The sequence below is a fragment of the Fukomys damarensis genome, unplaced genomic scaffold, assembly GCF_012274545.1.
Source record: "Fukomys damarensis isolate Sample0158 unplaced genomic scaffold, DMR_v1.0_HiC HiC_scaffold_30, whole genome shotgun sequence".
Lineage (NCBI taxonomy): Eukaryota > Metazoa > Chordata > Mammalia > Rodentia > Bathyergidae > Fukomys > Fukomys damarensis.
Window position 1 is genome coordinate 67,781,892 of NW_022900942.1, and position 18,773 is coordinate 67,800,664.

Below are 18,773 nucleotides of genomic sequence, written 5' to 3' on the forward strand. Positions count from 1 at the left end.
GACAGTCACCGAGGTCAAAGCAGATACGATACAAGGTGCTCTAGTCTTGATCTTCGGATCCTCAAGACCCGTGTTTTTACCTAAAGTTTGCTTTTACAAATCTACTCTGAATCAGGAAAAGGGTGAGAAGATGCCCTGGAGAGACAGCCCCACCTCCAGCCCAGAGAGCCAGCTCCGAGGATGCAGTCCGGCTCCTGGTATGGAAAGCAGCTCATTTAACAGGTGATGGCGAAAAAACCTAAGGGACACTCTGGGGGATTCCAGTCTTCAAAGTCTTTGTACAAAATAAGCTCCAGACAAATTAAAAGGTCACACACATTGTAAATGATAAAAACTAGTAAGAAACAGCATACAACAGAAATAAAATCTTAAGATTTATTACACTGAAGCAATAAAAAATAGCAACAATGGATCATAACAATAAAAGTGAGGGAAAAAAGAATAGATAATTTTTAGAAATCAATATTTAAATCAGTCTTGTAAAGCACATGTCCAGAGAGTAGCACGAGCCTCAAGATGAGCAAAACTTCAGAGTAAACGCAGATGATAAGTGCAGGAGACAGGCTCATCCCCCACCCATCACTCTTAGAAGCAGCCTTGGTCTGGTCACCTCGTCTCAGCTGCACAAGGGCTCTGCTCAGAGGTGATGCGATCTCGGTGCACAGGACACAGCGTTCGTCTCTTGTTCTTGCCAAGGTGACAACACACCCGCAGGCTCCACTGCTGGGGAGAGGGCAACGGGGCCTTAGGGGAGGTCAGGCCAGGCTCCTCTGACATCCGTCTCCCACGGGCATTTGCAGCCGCATGCTTCACCGAGTATGACTTCTGGTTCAGCCATGCTAGAGCCTTTCTGTGTTCCATGTGAGTGAGCGTGGTTCTGTGTCTACACACACCAAGCGCTTGTCTTGTTCAGCCAAGCATCCTCTGATGGACGCTTGGGTGTCCACCCTTTCCTATTGTGCATGGTGCTGGTGTGAACAGTGCCTGCCTAAACTCTTTCAAGTCTCTGGCCCATACCTACAGTGAAACTGTCAGACGATGTCACAAAGAATTACCGAACTGTCTCCCACGGCAGCTGTGCCAGGTCACACTCCCTCCTGCGGTGTCTGAGAGTGCCGGTTTCTCCAGAATCTCACCAACACTTAGTATGATTTGTCTTTTCATTTCAGCCATTCCAATTGGGGTGAAGTTGTAGCACATGGCAGCTACCTGTTTTGTACCTAAAGACTAATGAAGTTAAGTTTTTTAAATACTTGTTGGAAATTTGCATATCACAGTGGGGCTGTCAGGATTTTTCTAAGACCTCAGGGAAGCCCACAGCCTTGAGCCTACACTTTAAAAATATTTATCCATCCATCCATCCATCCGTCCATATGCCCTTGACATTCTAAGAGGTACAAACTTGTTAAGGAATGAAATAGTATAGAGGCAGAAGAGTCAAACTATTTCACTACATAATGCACTCCTGGAAATTGATACTAAGGAAAGAAATAATAAATTTATATGTGACAGTGCTCATGGACAATGTTGAGTAGACACCTCTATTTCTACGTTCGTTTCAATACATTTGATCAAGGTAAGGAAATGATGTAAATGCCCACTAAGGATGCATGGATAAAGAACATGTGGTCCATATACACAATGGAACAGTACACAGCCTTCAAAAGAAGGAAATTCTGTCAGTGGTACCAACATGGATGGACCTGGAGAACATCACCCTAAACGTGATAAGGGAAGACACAGAAAGATAGAACTGCATGACCTCACTCACATGTGGAGCCTAAAAAGTGAGCCCACAGGAGCAGAGTAGAGAGGTGGCCACCGGAGCGGGTAGCAGAGAAGCCAGGCTGACTGCAGGGGTGACATTTCAGAGGGGTTGGAAGCGTTGCCACATTCTCTCCCCTGCTAAGAACTCATCTTCTCACCACTGTCTACAAACTGCGCAGGACCCAGGGCACCCCATGCCTGGCTCCTGCTCCGCTCACCCTCCCCATGGTCATGCCAGCTTCATTCCCCTCCCCTGCCCTGCATGGGCTCCTCCCACCCCGCACACCAGTACCCTGCATTGGTCTCCACCTGCAGCAGCCTCACTGTTTCGGGCAGACGCCCGACCACACTCCCGGGTCCACTGCATCTCTTCCCACAGGCCCCGGCCACCCTCCGTGCCAGGGCTGCGTCAGACACTTTGGGTGCCTGTGCCCCTACCGCCTACCCGTAGGCCCCTGCCTGGCACTTAACAGAGCAAGCACACTCGGAAAGGCCACAATGAACGGCTGCAAACACAGGTGGGCGGCCCGGGATGAGGGCATGACAACCGGAACTACCGAATTTTACTGACGGCTGTGTGGGGCCTACTTTTGGGAAAAACATTCTTAAAGTATATATTCTTAACGCAAGACATGGTTATCATTATAGCAGTCTCACTCCCTCAAGAGGGAGGAAACACAAAACGGTGTTTTTGAGTTAGTTGTGCGTATAAAAATAATGAGGGTGAGATTGCAATGAAATTATTGCTCTGATTCTGTAGAGTGAGGAAATGGGGGCTTCAGGGGGCTCTGGTCATTACTGCAGCCGGGGAAAAAGCGGGGAGAGGAAGCAGTCCAGGGAACTGCTGGGCTCAGCGGCCTGCTCTGCCCTTCCATGCCACCTGCACATTCCTGGCTCTCCAGAGTGACGCCCTGAAGAGGGCAGTTAACCCTGAACGTATGGGAGGTAATACAACGTGCAAAAATATACGCAAAGTAAAGAAAAAGAATTTGAAACAATAATAACCAATGACACGATAACATGTTTGCAAAGCAAATAGTGAACAACAAATGAGTGGTAAATCATGGGTAAAATATTTGTAACGTTTTTGTATTAATGTCTATAATATTACTATATATTCTCTTATTTAATAGGAGTCACCAGGATATGCTTCAATGTTTCTCTAAAATGAATGCAAGGTGTGAATGATATCAGTAACTTCTTTGCCAGTCTTCGACCTCTAAAATATATTCTCAGAACCAACACGACTTGTTTTAAGTCATAACTTCCATTAACGGAGACGTGGCTTCAACCCATCAACTCACAGATCTGAGTCGAGAGGGGCAGCGTCTCGTGAGCAACCTGAAAGGAACACTTGCCCTGCAGTCGATACTTCCCCGAGTGTCACCCTATCTTGGCCAGACTCTGGCCTCCCTCGTGCCCTTGAAACGCCCTTCACCCGTCTGTATCTTGAGCTCACACGGACGGAGCTGGGTGCTGTCCTCCTGTAACTGTGAGGGTGCATTTACTCCTGCACCACAGAGACCCGCCTCAGGGCTTTTACTGTAAATAATTCACACTAGAAATGCTGTTAGGGGTTAGGGAAATTGTTGTTTAAGCAAACAAAATCAATCCCTGATCGTCTCAAACTTCCTGCTCTGCGTTCACCTCACCACAAGGACTGGCGGCACGGGTGGGCGGTGAGTGGGTCCTCTGGGGCTGGGCTGGAGGCACAACCCCAGGCCAAAGCCCACTCCCCCACAACCCATCTCCTCTTCCCTTTGTTACCTCCAGCTCCAGCCCTTTTGTATTTTTCGCCCCTTTCTCTAAATGCAGACGGCAATCCTAACTTCCTTTTGCAAGGGAAGCACACCCTAAAACTGCATTGACGGACGCCTTTAAACTCAGTGTGCTCATGAGCCCCCCTGAATGACTTCCACCTGCAGTGGGCCCAGAGGGAGGACACTGTCCCCGCAGCCATCCACCGAGCTGGAGCTGGGCCGGAATGGAGCAAGGGAGCTGGGGGTGGCGTCCATCCACCTGCCTTTGCTTCTCCTGCACTGCTGTAGACGCCTTTATTCAGTATGTACATCCGCACTGTGGCAGGGGCTAAAACGCAGAGTTCCTCCCTGCAGTCAGAGCATGCTGACTGGGGAGCCACAGGAGCTGCCGATCGCTGCTGACCAACTGTACTCCAGGCCCAGGATCCCCCAGGAACTAGTTCAGCTCAGCCCCAAGGGCCTGGACTCTGCAGCCAGCACCAGCCTCTCCAGTCTCCTGAACAAGCACAGTGCCAAGGGCTGGGCACTCTGAGGACCCGACACATAGCTGGGACGATGTAAACAGAATACACCTGGTGCTTCAGGGGCATTACACACAGACGCTCTTATCAAAACTGGCTTAGATCAAAACTTAGAACTAAAAAGATATTCCCACATGCACTGGGGGGCCAGACAGCGAGGCAGAGCCCAGAGAAGGAAGGAGGCGGCTGCAGGGGCTGCACTGGGTGGGGACCTGCAAGGGCGTCCCCTGTGCCTGCTGAGCTGTGCCAGGGTCACTGAGGGGAGAGGGTCTGTGCTTGGCAGCACAAGGATTCTGGTAGGGGACTGAGGCGCATCCGGGGCCACCCTTAGATGTGCCGTCACTGCTGCCGGCACGCTGCAGACTTCCGAGCTGAGTCAGGACCCCACTGTGCATGTGGATCTCTGGAGCAGGCTCAGGATCCAAGAGCTCCTGTGCACACAGACACCAAGTACTTTCTTGTGGATTTAATGACCAACTTACATCCTCAAAAACAAGTCTCCAATTCTCTCAGGCTTTACAATACAGAGCCAATCCTACTGTAGCGTGGAAGACCTAGGCTCTCAGCACACTGACCCAGGAATACAGCCAGCCCAGGAGAAGAGAAGGGCAGGGACTGGGCTCTAGGAGATGGGTACATGTTCCAGTGGCCAGTCCTGCAGGCTGGGAATGTCCCCGTCATGTCCCCGTCTCTCACTCCCAGAGGCCAAGGAATTCTTAAAGCCAACAGCATTTACCAAATGCATTAGGTCATGCAGACCACCAACACTAACCCTAACCACAAACACTTTGACCATCTTTTTACCCACCGCCACCTCCAAAGTTTGCACATTCTTATTTGATTTATTCCTTAGAGTCTAAGTCATCATCTTTCAACTTCTGCATACAAACTCCCAGGAAACCTATGAGGCTGTAGGCTAGACTGGAGGGAATATGGAGTACAGATCCCAGAAAGCTGACCTGGATTCCGACTGTGCTGCTAAGAAATTAAGTGATTAAATGTAGTCACTGTCTGCCCTGCCTCAGTGTCCCTGTCGGTGACGAAAGCCAAGACTTTTAATGATACACAGTAAGCATGGAAGGAGATAGATATGTACTGCTAGTTTCCTCTTTCTGAGACTTCTATTGCTGCTCTGTTCTTCTAGAATTCTATAACTAGAAAGGGTTTAAAAAATAGTAAAAAACAGATTGATCAGGAGGGACTGGGGTGGATAAGAAGGAGCAGGGGCCACAAAGGACCCAGAAGGCCCTTGGCAGTTCCAAGAGCAAGGCTGGGGTCCCAGGTTGGGCATGGCCAGCCCAGGACAGAAGACACGGGGTCCTGGAGACACAAGCTCGGGACACCCCTCCCCGCAGCACCACAGAGCCCTGTGGTCTGGGGTTCCAGCCAAAGGGCATGGCAGGTACAAAGCCAAATGGGACAGAACTGGTGGCAAGCAGGGCAGAGGGTGGAGCAGGGAGCCACCCTGTGCACCTTGCCCGACCACCCATACAGCTGTGCCTGACCTGGATCAAGCTGTCTCCGGTGCTCTGGCTGTATGCGAGCCTGGGTGAGAAACACAGCCCGTCTAAGGGTAACAGCAGCTCATGCTTCCTGGCCATGTCCACCGACTTCCATCAGCTTCTCAACTAACATGATGCCAACCGCCACCTCCCCTTTGCAGAGGAGCGAATGGAGACACAGAGGGGAGAAGGGCTGGGCCCCCGAAGGGCCTAAGCTGACTCAGACAATAAACAGTACGACATTTTCATAAACGTGTCCCTTACAACCCAGGGAGATCCTCTTGGAAACTGCTGTGCGTCGTGCCCCTGACCATCAGTCTGTTCCTCCTCCACGAGTTCCCACCCAGATGGCTCCCTCCACGAACCCCTCAGCTCTGCCCGCCTGGCTCTGGGCATCCTCGCTCCAGGAGCCTGGCTGCAGCCAAGCACTGTGACGGGACAGCTTTCTGCACGACCTCCAAGCAGACCCCTGCCTTGAGCATCTGGGACTGGAGCCATGTCCCCACTAGGCCAATAGGATGGCCAGTCTGTCTGGGGCCCAGGGCTGGAGGGCCACGCGGTCCCCCTGGCCCAGACCACCACTGTAGAGAGTGGGGCTGGGGTTCCTTCCCCTTGCCCTGACAGATGAGGAGGAGCCCCTGGTTTTCATGTTGTATGAGGGGTGGGGGCGCTATGAGTGCCCAGGAGCATGGGAGGGGATTTGAACTCTGGCCCTGCAGCCCACAGAAGTGATTCCCACATAGTGCCTCACACACATGCCGCCCCCATTCACACCTGTCAACTCTGCTCCATGGCACTGTCACAGCATGGAAAACCAGAGAATTTCCTGAGGCTATGGAGTCTTCTCTACCAGGACAGACCTACCAGGTGGCCACAGGGCCAGGGCCATCCCCAGCGAACACGGTGACAGCATCAGCCAGTGATGATCATGGGCTTCCTGTCCCAGGATGCGAGGACCACTGTTTGTCCCTGCATCTGTCCCCATGGGGCCCCCCATCCCTCACAGGGACACATCACACAGGGGTCTTGCTGTGAGAGCCACGTGCTTGGAGGATGGAAGGGGGTCAGGAAACAGCACTGTTAGGGCCACCACGACATCAGGGGCAGTGGACCTCTGGGCAGAGGTATATGGCCTCTCAGAATGAGGACACACGGACCCTAGATGTCCCCACCCACAGGGGGCCTGAGGGCCCAACTTGAGGGGGTCACCAAGCGCAGCGGAGGAAATAAGCAAGGACAAGGAGATGGAAAAAGTGCATCCTAGACCCAACACCAGAAACTCTCGCACCAGACTCGGAAAGGAGTCTCGTTCAGAGCAGCGGCAAAAACGCCCGGACACAGCACTGGTGAGGAAGCGACAGGCAGAAGGAGCGAGCAACTCTGCAAGGCCTACATGGCTGTGAGCACAGGGCAGGGAGAAGGCAGCCCGGCCCCGAGGCTCTGCAGCCGGACAGCACCCGGACAGGCCTCCCGCCCCTGCGAAGTCCTGAGTGCAGTCGCCCAGAGACCGGGTAGAGAACGGAATGGGGCAACCGGACACCTTTAGCAGAGCGGAGCACAGCTGCACCGTGAAAGAAGAGCAAGTGGAGGATGAATCTTGTGATCTCAGCCGACGGCCTGGGCACAGCTAGTGTATGTGGCCATCACTACCAGAAAGTTCTCTCGCTAAGTTGTGAGCCGCCGACTGCTTTCGGGCGACTCCCTGCACTGGTGCTGCACAAGCGCCTGTACTACTAGAGACAGTGCCACCTGCCCACCCACGGACCATGGGGTTGGACAGCCCCCTTCTATGACCCTGTCACGACAAAACTGAAACTGGCCTGGCATTTAAGTAGCACAGTTTTGATGGAATGCCAATATTTGAGTCAGTGGCACAACACATTTGAGCAGAAGGTACAGAGGTCTTCCCGCTCCATGGTCTTCTAGCTTGCTCTGAGATCCCTGCTCTGGAAAGAAAGTGGGCAGCGTTGGGTTTCAGCTCTGCACAATAGCACCTTTAACAAACCTGCCAGCCAGGCACACACTAAATAGGGTTTGAAGAAATCTTTACTACTGCCGGTTAGTATTCACAGGCCTCAGAGGGACAAGAACCCACAAGGACTCAATATTTGTAAATGCTACTGTTGTCACCAAGCACATGTCACAGATTCCTGAGAGATGCCAGGAGCTTTCCTTATAATGGGATATAAATATAATTAGGGAAAAAGGTCATTAGGAAAACCTAAAAACATATAAATGAGCACTTGGCGGTCTTGAATTTGAATACCACCTGACTGTAACTGAGAAACCTAACCAGCCTGGATTATTCTATTTTTGTTTACCAATATCTTCAACTCATTCAAAAGCTACAACCCAGAGGACCAAGACAGCCTTTTGATTCAAAAATTTGTCACTTTCTATTTACACAAGCCAAAGAAGGCTGGGCTTCAGACGTAGGCTATCAAAACAACTGAGTTTGTGTTTGCAACTCTGACAGTGTAAGCGTTAACTCCAACTGCGGGAGAAGCAGTAACATCAGTACAGTGAACTCGACCCTACATTAAAATGGATATTTCCATTACCCACCCTAACAGCGCTTTCTGGAGTTTATATAACTTGATCATTAAAACATGCTCGAGGCTGAAAAGCTAGTCTGTGTCAACTTTAGACACTGAGCCAGCCTGCCAGGCTCTGGGGTTTGTTTGTCCTTCTCGTTTACACTTCTCCAAGAATGCATTAATATTAATGCTACACATGCAACTGAGCCCAAAATCATCTGCAACACCTGAGGAGCCAAGGCTATTGCATGCACAGCTGGTGTTTTCAGAAGAAATTTATGATGTCTACAAACTTAACTTCAAGAAAGGAAAAAACTCAGCTTCCTTTTAATCCATCTTCTAACACATCCTCTTGTCTATTGATTACTCCATCAAAAATACTGGAACTGTCATTTGGAACTTTTAATTTTGCTGGAAATGGACTTTGAGTTGGAATCCAACTTCATAGAAACCAAGTTCACTACTGTAACTTCCTTTCGAGGGCCTCTCTGTAGAGTCAAGGAGGTATTTCCTATGGGGACAGCAAGCCAAGGGTGGGGGAAGACATCTCCTCAGGTTATGACTAGCTCAAGCAACAATGCAGCAATAAGTGAGTGTAGCCCACACTTGTGCATGAATACAAAGATCTCTGACAGAGACACAGGCAAACCCTGCTATCAAGATGCCCAAGTATTTGGGAAGAAAGCTTAGGAAAGGCAGATCTGACTCCACAAGATTGGGTGGGCCAGAGATGCCCAAGAAGAGGGATGTCCAGAGGCCAGCCCTGTCTACACCCAGATGGCTCCTCCTTGCACCCCTGGGAGACACAGAGAGCTCCAGGACATCAATCCCACCTGAAGTGTTCTGTCCGGGTGTTCTGAATCCCTGCTTGAGAAGGACGGACCAAGGCAAGACCAGATGGGTATGTCCATGTGTGTGAGTATATGTGTGTGTAACTGTGTCTGTCTACACCTTATAAAAGAGACCATAGAAATACATTTCTACATGCAAAGGAAAGAATACTGTCTTAGCATTTCATATTGCATTCTTATTTTTGATCTTTGTAGAACTGTGGAAAAATCATCACTGTGGATAAAAATAGAAATGCCCCAGACTCTTGTGAGTCAGAAGCCATCACGAAGTTCACTGCCCAGGGACTCTTCACACCGCTCGGCAACCTGACACTACTTGCAGAAGGAAGCAAGATATATTCTCCTAAACTCAATTTTTAAAATCCAGAAAGTTTTAACATACATGGTGGTGAAATACGTCTAAGTGATGGAGAACTCATTATTCTTGATAACACCTTTTACACAGACTCCACTTACAGTTATAAAACCCATCCTTATATTCTGGGGTTGCATGGCTTAGATATGGCCAAGAGTTTCTGCCTGGGAATTACACAGAGCTGTGCTGCTCACCTCTCTACTTGGTCCAAAGCAGTGTGAGCCTAGCCAAAGAGAAATACTTCTCATCACTACACATGACTGAAATGCTATTATTTAAACATTGTGTTTGTAATGAGATGACATTTGGCTTTATCAAACACTGAGCCACATCTTAATAGTGGAAAGGAATGAGACGCTGATACAGGCCACACCGCGGCCGGACCTCGACACCTCACGCTGTGTAAAGTCAGCCAGACACCAGGGCCACATATCTTGTAACTCTATTGTTTTATAATTCCAGAAAAGGCAGAACGGGTAAACCTGATAGAGAAAGAAAGGAGCTCAGTGGCTGCCTAGGGATGGCTGGGCAGTTGATGGGAGGAACTACTGCGGACACGTGTTTCTTCAGGGTGAACGCTCTTCTGAAACTCGGATTTTCAATGGTTACACTGTCTTCTGAATTAAAAACCACAGCCGTATACTTTACATGGGTGAGTTTTAAGGTATGTCAATAATTTATTAATTTTAAGAGTAACAAGCATACTTAAATTATAGATCTTTAATAAAACATCATTGGGGTAGGCACTGTCAGCACAGGAATTCCAAAGTGAAGAAAGTAACCGGAAGAAGCACTCGCTTCAATTCTGCACATGCAGTGAAGGACAATGAGCAATTCACGAATTCGAGTGCTGCAGGGCCCCTCGCCTCACTTCAGTCAATACTCTGTGATCCATGGAGAGTTTTGAACTCTCCCTTTTAGAGGGAAGGGTGTGTTTACTTCACATTTCTTGTCCTGGGGCTCAGGAAAGTTCAGGAAATTTCAAACCCACAAATGAGCTCTTCAAAGAAAAACTGACAAGTTACAACTGTTACTGCAGCCTAGTCCACATATCCCAGGGTTTCTGTAGGTTTAACTTAAAACATATGGGGAGCATTCCACGTGCTTGAAATGTTTCTGTACTTGGAGCGACAATCACATGGCCGACACAAACAGGAGCATGGTTTATTTTGGAAAGATAATGGCTAGACAAAACATCAGTATACGGACTTTCTCAGATCATAAATTATATACATCATGGTCATAAGACATATTACTTTTCTACGAATACCAGGAACTAACTCCCAATTTGAAAAATAATCTGTGTTGTGACATTTTCCCATAAAGACATAAGAAATCTCAGATTATGGTTTGTAATAGGGTTGATGTCATCATCATATTTGTATTCACTTAGTTATTCTACTTTTGTACTCTTATTTGTCTTTCTAGAAACTACATATGTCTTTTATTACTATCTTTAATAAAAGACTCCACTATCTTTCCCAATAGCTGTGGCTCCAAAGGCCATGCATACATCTTGATTTCTACGTGACCCTAGTGACAATACTCCACATACAGATGAGACCCCCGAATCTAATCTATGTGGGGTTCACTGTCCGTGGCAGAGTCTCTTATGGATCATGCTACATCGGAGTGCCAATGACCACACACCCGTTTCTAGTAGCGTGACAACAGTGACCATGGCTTTTTCAGCACACACGGGAAAAGGAAAGCAGCCCTAGACACTCACAGTTGTAGCCAGGCGCGATGCGGTGCTGGGCCTTGAGGCTCGCCAGCGTGATGTGGAAGATGATGTGCAGCAGCAGGAAGGAGAGGCTCGTGAAGCACAGGGACTTGAGCAGCCGGCCCGTGTGTCCTGGGGACAGAAAGCACAGACTGTAGGAGACCCAACAGCAAGTACGCACTCCGCCCGCATCTGCACTTCCTCAGGCATCCATCTAAGCTACTCCTGAGCAGAGGTGGCTGGTAACTCTCACTCTGCGAACTGGTCTCCAGCTGTCCCCTGAGTAGCACTAAGCAGATGGCTTTAGGTGTATCGAAAATTCACTGTAAAAGAAAGATGCATCCCTACTCATTATACAATGTGCTATAAGGGAAACACACAAGGCCTGGCCCAGGAAATTTTGTAAGTAAATGCTGCCAACTTTGCAGGAACAGATAAACCCCTGTTGGAAAAGGAGCTCCAGGAAGAAGAAAGAAGGAAAATAGCCTATAACATTTTATGAAGTTAGGGTGACTTTAATTTCAAAATTAAAGCTACAAAAGAAAACTGTGGTATAAGCCAATTTTACTTATGAAAATGGATATCAATTATTTTTAAAATTTGCTACCCAGGGCCAGGGATTTAGCTCAGTGGACCACACCTGCCTTGTAAGCCTAAGGTTCTGAGTTCGATCCCCGGTGCAAAAAAAAAGAAAGTGCTACCCAGTTGACGTAGCATAACAAATCATAATCAGCTAGAGTTTACTGCAGAAGAGCAAGTGTATTTTTACATTAACAAATATAAAAGTGAAATTCACACACCAGTGGGCTCATATCATGATTTTCTCAATGGACACAGAAGATAAATTTCCTAAAGTTCAGCATGTTTAGAATTTCAAGAAAACTAGGAGCAGAAGGAAACAGGATTTATGTCATACCTGGAGCAAGCATCCCATTTCCGTTGGGATTTTACACGTATTCCCACCGATGTCAGAGAATCACAGGCACTCGATTGTAATCACCATACATCAACATACCGCTGGGTGCACTGGCCAATGCCGTAAGATTTTTAAAAACTGAAGTCTTCACATCTACTTTATTTGCACATAATATGATCAAATGGAGTTATTTTCAGATGCTATCAATACAGAATGCCAAACCAATAAACTAATACTAGGACAAATGTACAAATTTGGGAAGTGATTCAGATACAAAATTATCTTAATATTAGTAATGATGAAGTAGAAAATAAGACACAACTTAATTAGCAATGAAAACCAGGCTGTCCTGGTGTCACACATCCGTGTGGTATGGCTTGGCTCTAGAAGGGTTATTCTATACTTTCAACAAACACATTTCAAAATACCTAAGCAAAGATGTTTTCAGGTTCTCGACTTATCTTTAAAATATATTTAAGAATAGAACTCTATGTATTTCTATGTTAATTTCGAAAGACTGAGAAATAAGGCCAAAAATGAGAAAGGCTGGTATGTTCTAACAGACATTAAGACACTCTACACTCCTACAAGTTTAAAAAAAAAAAAACAGAATGCAAAACAAAGATTCCTTGTACTGGGGAAAAAAAAGGCATAACATGTACTCCTCAGAAACAAACCAATTTACTTAAATTAACTTGATAAAAGTCAAAGTTGGCCCTACAAATTAAGAGGGATTAAGGGGAATGGCACCTTCCAGAAGGCAGGATGAGAGGGCCTGGCACTCCTCTCCCCACAAAGCCGGGCTTCAGCACTACCCCTGGCTGGAGCGTTCCTGCAGGAGGCCTGGTGTCTCAGCTACATTTCCAGAAGCTCCATTGGAAAAACATCCACGTGCAAACAACCTGAGAAGTCCAAGAACCAGTGTCCCTTTACCCAGGACACCTCCCCAGAGTGGCACAGACAGTGCCAGGAGAGGCCTGTGGGTGATGTGAGCACTGCCGGAAGACTGGCTGCGTTTCTCAGCAGGCCAGGAGAGGGGTGATACACTCAAGGTGCCGAGGGAAAAGACTGCCAGCCAAAAACGTACCCAGCAACACTGTCCCCTAAGACACGAGGGGGACAGGAGACTTTCCCAGGCAGCAGAGCTGAGGGAAGTTATCACCATGTGAGCAACCTCACAAGAAATACTAAAGGGAGCTCTTCTAAATCAAATCAAGACACTGATACACATGCAGCATGAAAACATAGGGAGGTATAAAACTCGGGGGAAAGCTAAGTATGGAGTCCAATTCAGAACACATGAACAGTGGAAAGGAGGCATGTCAGTCACACTGAAATCTAACACAAAAATTATAACCCCAAAGAATGGGAAATGACTACCATCACCAGGCATGCTCGTGAGTACAGATTTACAATGACGTAAATTGTGGTATCAACACCAAATGTGGGTAGAAGTACAAATACAGCTATGGTATATATTCAAAAAATTGTTACCAATTTAAAATATTTTAAAAAGTAAAATGATTTGTGTAAGCCTCATAGTAATCACAAAGCTAAAACCTAAAGTAGATGCACAAAAGATAAAGAGAATCAAAATATACCACTACAAAGATATCTAATTGCTAAGGAAGGCAGAAAGAGGAACAAAGGAACTATAAAAAGTCAGAAAAATAACTAATGAAATGGCAACAGTATATCCTTACCTATCAGTATTTATTTTACATGTAAATGGATTAGATTCTGTCATCAAAAGCTGTGGGTAACTGAACGGATTAAAAACAAGGCCCAATTGTATACTACCCGCAAGAAATTTGTTTTAGGACAATTAGTAGTCTGAAAAGAAAGGAACTGGAGAAGACATTCCATGCAAATGGTAACCAAAAGAGGGCAGAGATATGTTCTAATATCAGACAAAATAGACACTGGGTCAAAAATTCACAAGAAGGGGCCAGGGCTTTAACTCATTGGTGCCGTCGCCTGCCTTGAAAGCGGAAGGTCCCGAGTTTGATCCCCAGTATCAGAAAGAAAAAAATTCACAAGTGATAAGGTAGGAACTACATAAAAAGAGAACGGTCAATTCTTCAAGAGGATATAATAATTCGGTATATACATATATGCAAATAACATCAGAAACCTAAACAAGCAAATACTGAGAGAACTGAAAGGAGGAAGAGCAACACAGGGGACCTGAATATTCTATTTGCATCAACAACTAGATCATACAGACAGAAAATCAATAAAGAAACAGGATTTTAACCAGACCATTCACCAGTGGAAATATAGAATATTCCATCCCATAGAAGCAAGGCACTTATTTTTCCCAAGCACACTAAGAATATTCTCCAGGACAGACCACAGATCAGGCTTCAAAAGAAGTTTGAACAAATTTAATAAATCTGCACATATTAAGAATTTTGAATGACTTTACTGGTATGAAACTGAAAATTACTAATAGGAGAAAATTTGGGCAACTGAAAACAATGGGAAATTATTCAACATCTGCCTGAACAACAACAACAACAACAACAACAAAATAATAGATGGAAGAAGAAATCAAAAGAGAAACAAAAACTTCCTGGAAGTCTGGGCGGTGAGAGGGCTTGGGGTGGGTCCCCCGCACAGCCAAAAATCAATATATATTACTGGAGACAAATGAAAACAGAAACACAACACGCTTACACAAACAGCAAAGGCAATTCTAAGAAGGAAGTTTATACCAAAAAATGAGCAAGAAAAATAAAGATCTCAATAAGCAACCTAGAACTAGAAAAGTAAGAGCAATCTAAGCCCAATCATATTAGAGGTTAGGAAAGAATAAAGAAAAGGGCAGAAATAAATTAAACAAGGACTGGGAAGCAATAGAAAAGATCACTGAACTGACAGTTGGTATTTTGCAAAGAACAACGAATTTAACAAATGTTTTGCAAGATTCCACCAAAAATCTCTTAAAACTAGTTAGTTAAGTTTCATCATCATATAAAGTCATTATTTCAAATCATTGTGTTTTTATACACTGACAATCAACTAAAAAATTAAGAAAAAACTCCTTTTACAAAATATTTAAAAGAATGAAATATGACATAAATTTAACCAACAAAGTAAAAGATGTATGCATTAAAAACTATGAAACATTGACAAAAGAAAGTGAAGTGGATATAAATAGAGGAAAATAATCCCATGCTCATAGTTTGTAAGACTTGGTGGGGGCACTGAGTACTGAACCAGGGCCTTTGCACCAGCTTACATTCTAAGCCCTTTTTTATTTTCCATTTTGATACACAGTCTTGCTAAGTTTCCCGGGCTAAGTTCAAACTTGAGATCCTCTTGCCTCAGCATCCCATAATGCCAGTCTTAGTTGAATTAATCATTTTTAAATGTTCATACTACTCAAAATGATCTACAGATTCAATACAATCTCTATCAAGATTTTAATGGCATTTTTCAAAGAAACAGAAAAAAGTAACTATTCTGGACTTCATATGGAACCAGTAAGATTCCAAATAGCAAATGCAACCTGAACAAGCACAAAACTGAAATGGGCAAAACTCCTGAAGAGCCATTTTTCTCAAGAAGACACACACACAGGCAGCAGGAATTTCCAATTCTCTGACTGAGCACACACCGAGCTCTAAGCTCCAGAGAAACTTTCACAGTGGGTCCATTGGGCACTTGGATAGCACCGCTCACATCACTGTGCATGGAACAGGGAACTGGAGCTACTGCCCGCTGGCAGAGGGACGGATGCACAACCCTGGTCAGCATGAGTCTCAAGAGGCACACAACAGTCAGATGTCTTCAGACAGATCATCCAACGTGGCTGGAGCTTAAATAGATACATAAAATAGTAACAAGTAAATGAGATGCTCAGCACAAGCACTGAGATTAGAACACAGGCATGGATAAAATAACATAGTGCGCACTTTACAAATGTCACTGTGCATATTTAAAATGTATATAAGACACACTGAGTATTTCATGCATGGAGTTGTTTCTCAGCAGCACAAGGAGTTCCTTCCATTCCGTGCCACCTCTGCCCACAGTGCAACCTGGGAGCACCCAGAATCCCCTGCCTTCAGTCCACTGGCTGCAGGCCCTGGGCTCAGGGCAGTTGCTTGGGTGTTTACCAGGGCTGACCAGGACCCAGGGCAGGGGAACCCCAAACCCCCTCAAGGGAAACCGGGATCTGAAGCTGGAAGGTCTGAAACACCATAAACGTGAAGAAAAAACTTTCCTTGTGGGTTTTTGTCCTAAAATGCACTGCCTGTATTTCCCTAACCTGTGAAACACTGTGGGCCTGTCATCTGTTGCTTACGTGAAAACAACTGAATAAGGCTGATTTCTATTGGTCAGAAAGCAATCGAACATGTAGCATAAATGGATGCAAGCACCAAGGGGAAAGAGTGTCTTCAATGGCGCTGCGGGCTCTACTGTTCTCACTGGTGTGGACCCTGGATTAACACACACAGAGAGACATTTTCTCAGGATCAGTTAAATAACCCTGGATTATTGCTATAAACAAATAGGTTTTACTTGTCAAGTATGCGATAGGTAGATGGTAGACAGACAGACAGATGTGATGTTCACATACCAAATCCACGGCATTCGGGGCATTCACAGCACTGTGCAACTGCTGCCTCTGCCAACTTCCGAAACACTGCCATCCTCCGAAAGCATCTGTTGGGCAGTTGCTCCCTAACTCCTCCTTATCCCCTGGTAGCCACAGGCAGCTTCCTGACTCTGTGGCTGGTCCATGTAAACGTAACCGCACGGTGTGTGATCTTTTGGGACCTGACTGCTTCACTTAGCGCAGTATGGTCAAGGTTCAGCCTCACTGCCCCCAACGGGCCCTTCACTCTGTGGCTGAATGCCATCCCACAGGGCTGCTATGGCCAGGCACAGGCTGTGTTTGAGAACCCCTCTAGTTATCTGTGTGGACAACAGGACAGGAATTGCTGCATCATGTAGCAATTGCATGTTTAGCTTCCTGAGGAGCTGCCAAACTGCCTCTGTAGATACCGTTTTACATTCTTATAGGCATGCACAAGGTTTCAGTTTCTTCGCATCTCTGTCAAGATTTGTTAATTGTTTATGTCTTTATCTTTAGCAGTGTTCTCATCCTACTGGAGTTTTGATTTGCATTTTCCTAATAACTAATGATGCTGAACATTTTTTCACGTGCTTGCTCGTTATGCACCTATTTTCTCTGAAGAAGAGGAGTCTATTTTACTGCTCTGTTCTGTCTTTGTGGTGATGATATTGTTTTGACGACTGCAGTGTGGCATTAAGCTGGGCTGTCATCTTGAGGGCTTGAGAGCGGTCCTCTGACTTAGTGAAGCACACTGAGTGTGTCCGGTGGTCCGTCTGCTTCCTGTCCCCCACCCTCTGCCGTCGGCCCCTGCTTTGCTTCCGGTCACCACAAACAAGACAGCTTTGATCCTATACCCCTCTGCCATGATGTTCTGCCTTCTTCGCTCTTTGGGACACCTTTGTGTTTCCCTACGAACCTGGGGATCAGCTTTATAGCTTATGCCAAAACAACTCCACTGGAATTTTAATAGCTACAATGTTGCATTCGGTACATTATTTCTGAGTTCAGCATTTACATTTCTCTTTTCTGATTTGTCGATCTGGATAAAGGTTTGCCAATTTAGTTGATCTTTTTTAAAAGACTTGAAATTTTGTTGATTCGTTGTTTTTCTAGCCTCTATTTCATGGATCATGGGTCCTGTCTCTATCTTCTATTACATCCTTTCTTCAGGTAGCTCTGTGTTTAGTTCTGTAGGGTGCAATGCTAGGCACCTGGTTTGAGCTCAGGCGGCTCTGAGATGTAGTTACGCACAGCTTTACCCTTCCTCCAAACACTGCTCTCTCTGCGTCGATTCAGTTCTGGTGGATGGGCTGTGCTTCCATCATATGTCCTCAGTTTCCTTGTGATCATCTCTCTGACTCATTGGTTACTTAAGAATATTCTGTTTAACTTCTATGTATGTATGAATTTCCCACTTTTCCTTCTGTTACTGACTTCTAGCTTCGTTCTTTTCATCATAGCTGTGTCTGGATATATTTGGGGCTTTTCAGAGGTGGCTGGATCTATGGTGGGTGATGCTGGGATCGAGCATGTGATGCCAGGATTGATTCACATTGCTAGGATTAAGTCTGCTCACCCTGGGTGTGATGCCACCTGCTTAAGAGTGGGTAGCCTGGGTCTTTTTTTTTTTTTTTGGTACTGGGATCAAACTCAGGTCCTTGCACTTGGGAGGCAGGCGGTGGAACCACTGAGCTAAATCCCCACCCCACCCCTTTTTTTTTAATTTGCCAGATAATCTTTTAATGAGAATTATAAGACCAAAAACATTTTTTGCAAACTGCTTTTTTTAAACAAATGATTTTTGTTTTTAATTACAAATACTGTGTATGATGATGCTTCTTTTTGTAAAACCAATAAATACAAGAACAGATTTTAAACATGTGATTTGTCCAAGATACTTGAAAAGGAAAAATAAATAGCCTGGTTTTTAAATATTTAAGTAACTCAGAATTTATTCCCTAACCTTTCAAAGAGTAAGCCTGAAGGTACCATGTAAATGGAAGAGCGTGAGAGAGAATGATAAAGAGACATCATCAAGCATCCTAAGTAGCTTTTGATGGTTCTTCTGAGGTTTCCTTTCAGGGATTCATATCTTCACAAAACAGCTTAATTTAAAAACTTTCTAATGAACTGATTAATGAGAGAAAAGAATGTATTGAACACATAAACTCTACCATAAACAATTATGCATATCAAAAGACACTAACTTGATGCCCATCCTGGGTGTGTGTGTGTATGTGTGTGTGTGTGTGT

General features: G+C 45.7%; 1 protein-coding gene across 3 annotated transcripts in view; it reads right to left on the reverse strand.

The window, feature by feature from the left end:
* Nucleotides 1-18,773, reverse strand: part of Piezo2 (piezo type mechanosensitive ion channel component 2) — a 301,778-nt gene that overhangs the window by 185,802 nt on the left and 97,203 nt on the right. For all 3 annotated transcript variants that reach the window (XM_010639029.3, XM_033757327.1, XM_033757326.1), the window contains exon 3: nucleotides 11,023-11,148. In XM_010639029.3, the coding sequence (XP_010637331.1) occupies nucleotides 11,023-11,148 (126 nt within the window). The remainder of the gene's footprint in view (nucleotides 1-11,022; nucleotides 11,149-18,773) is intronic.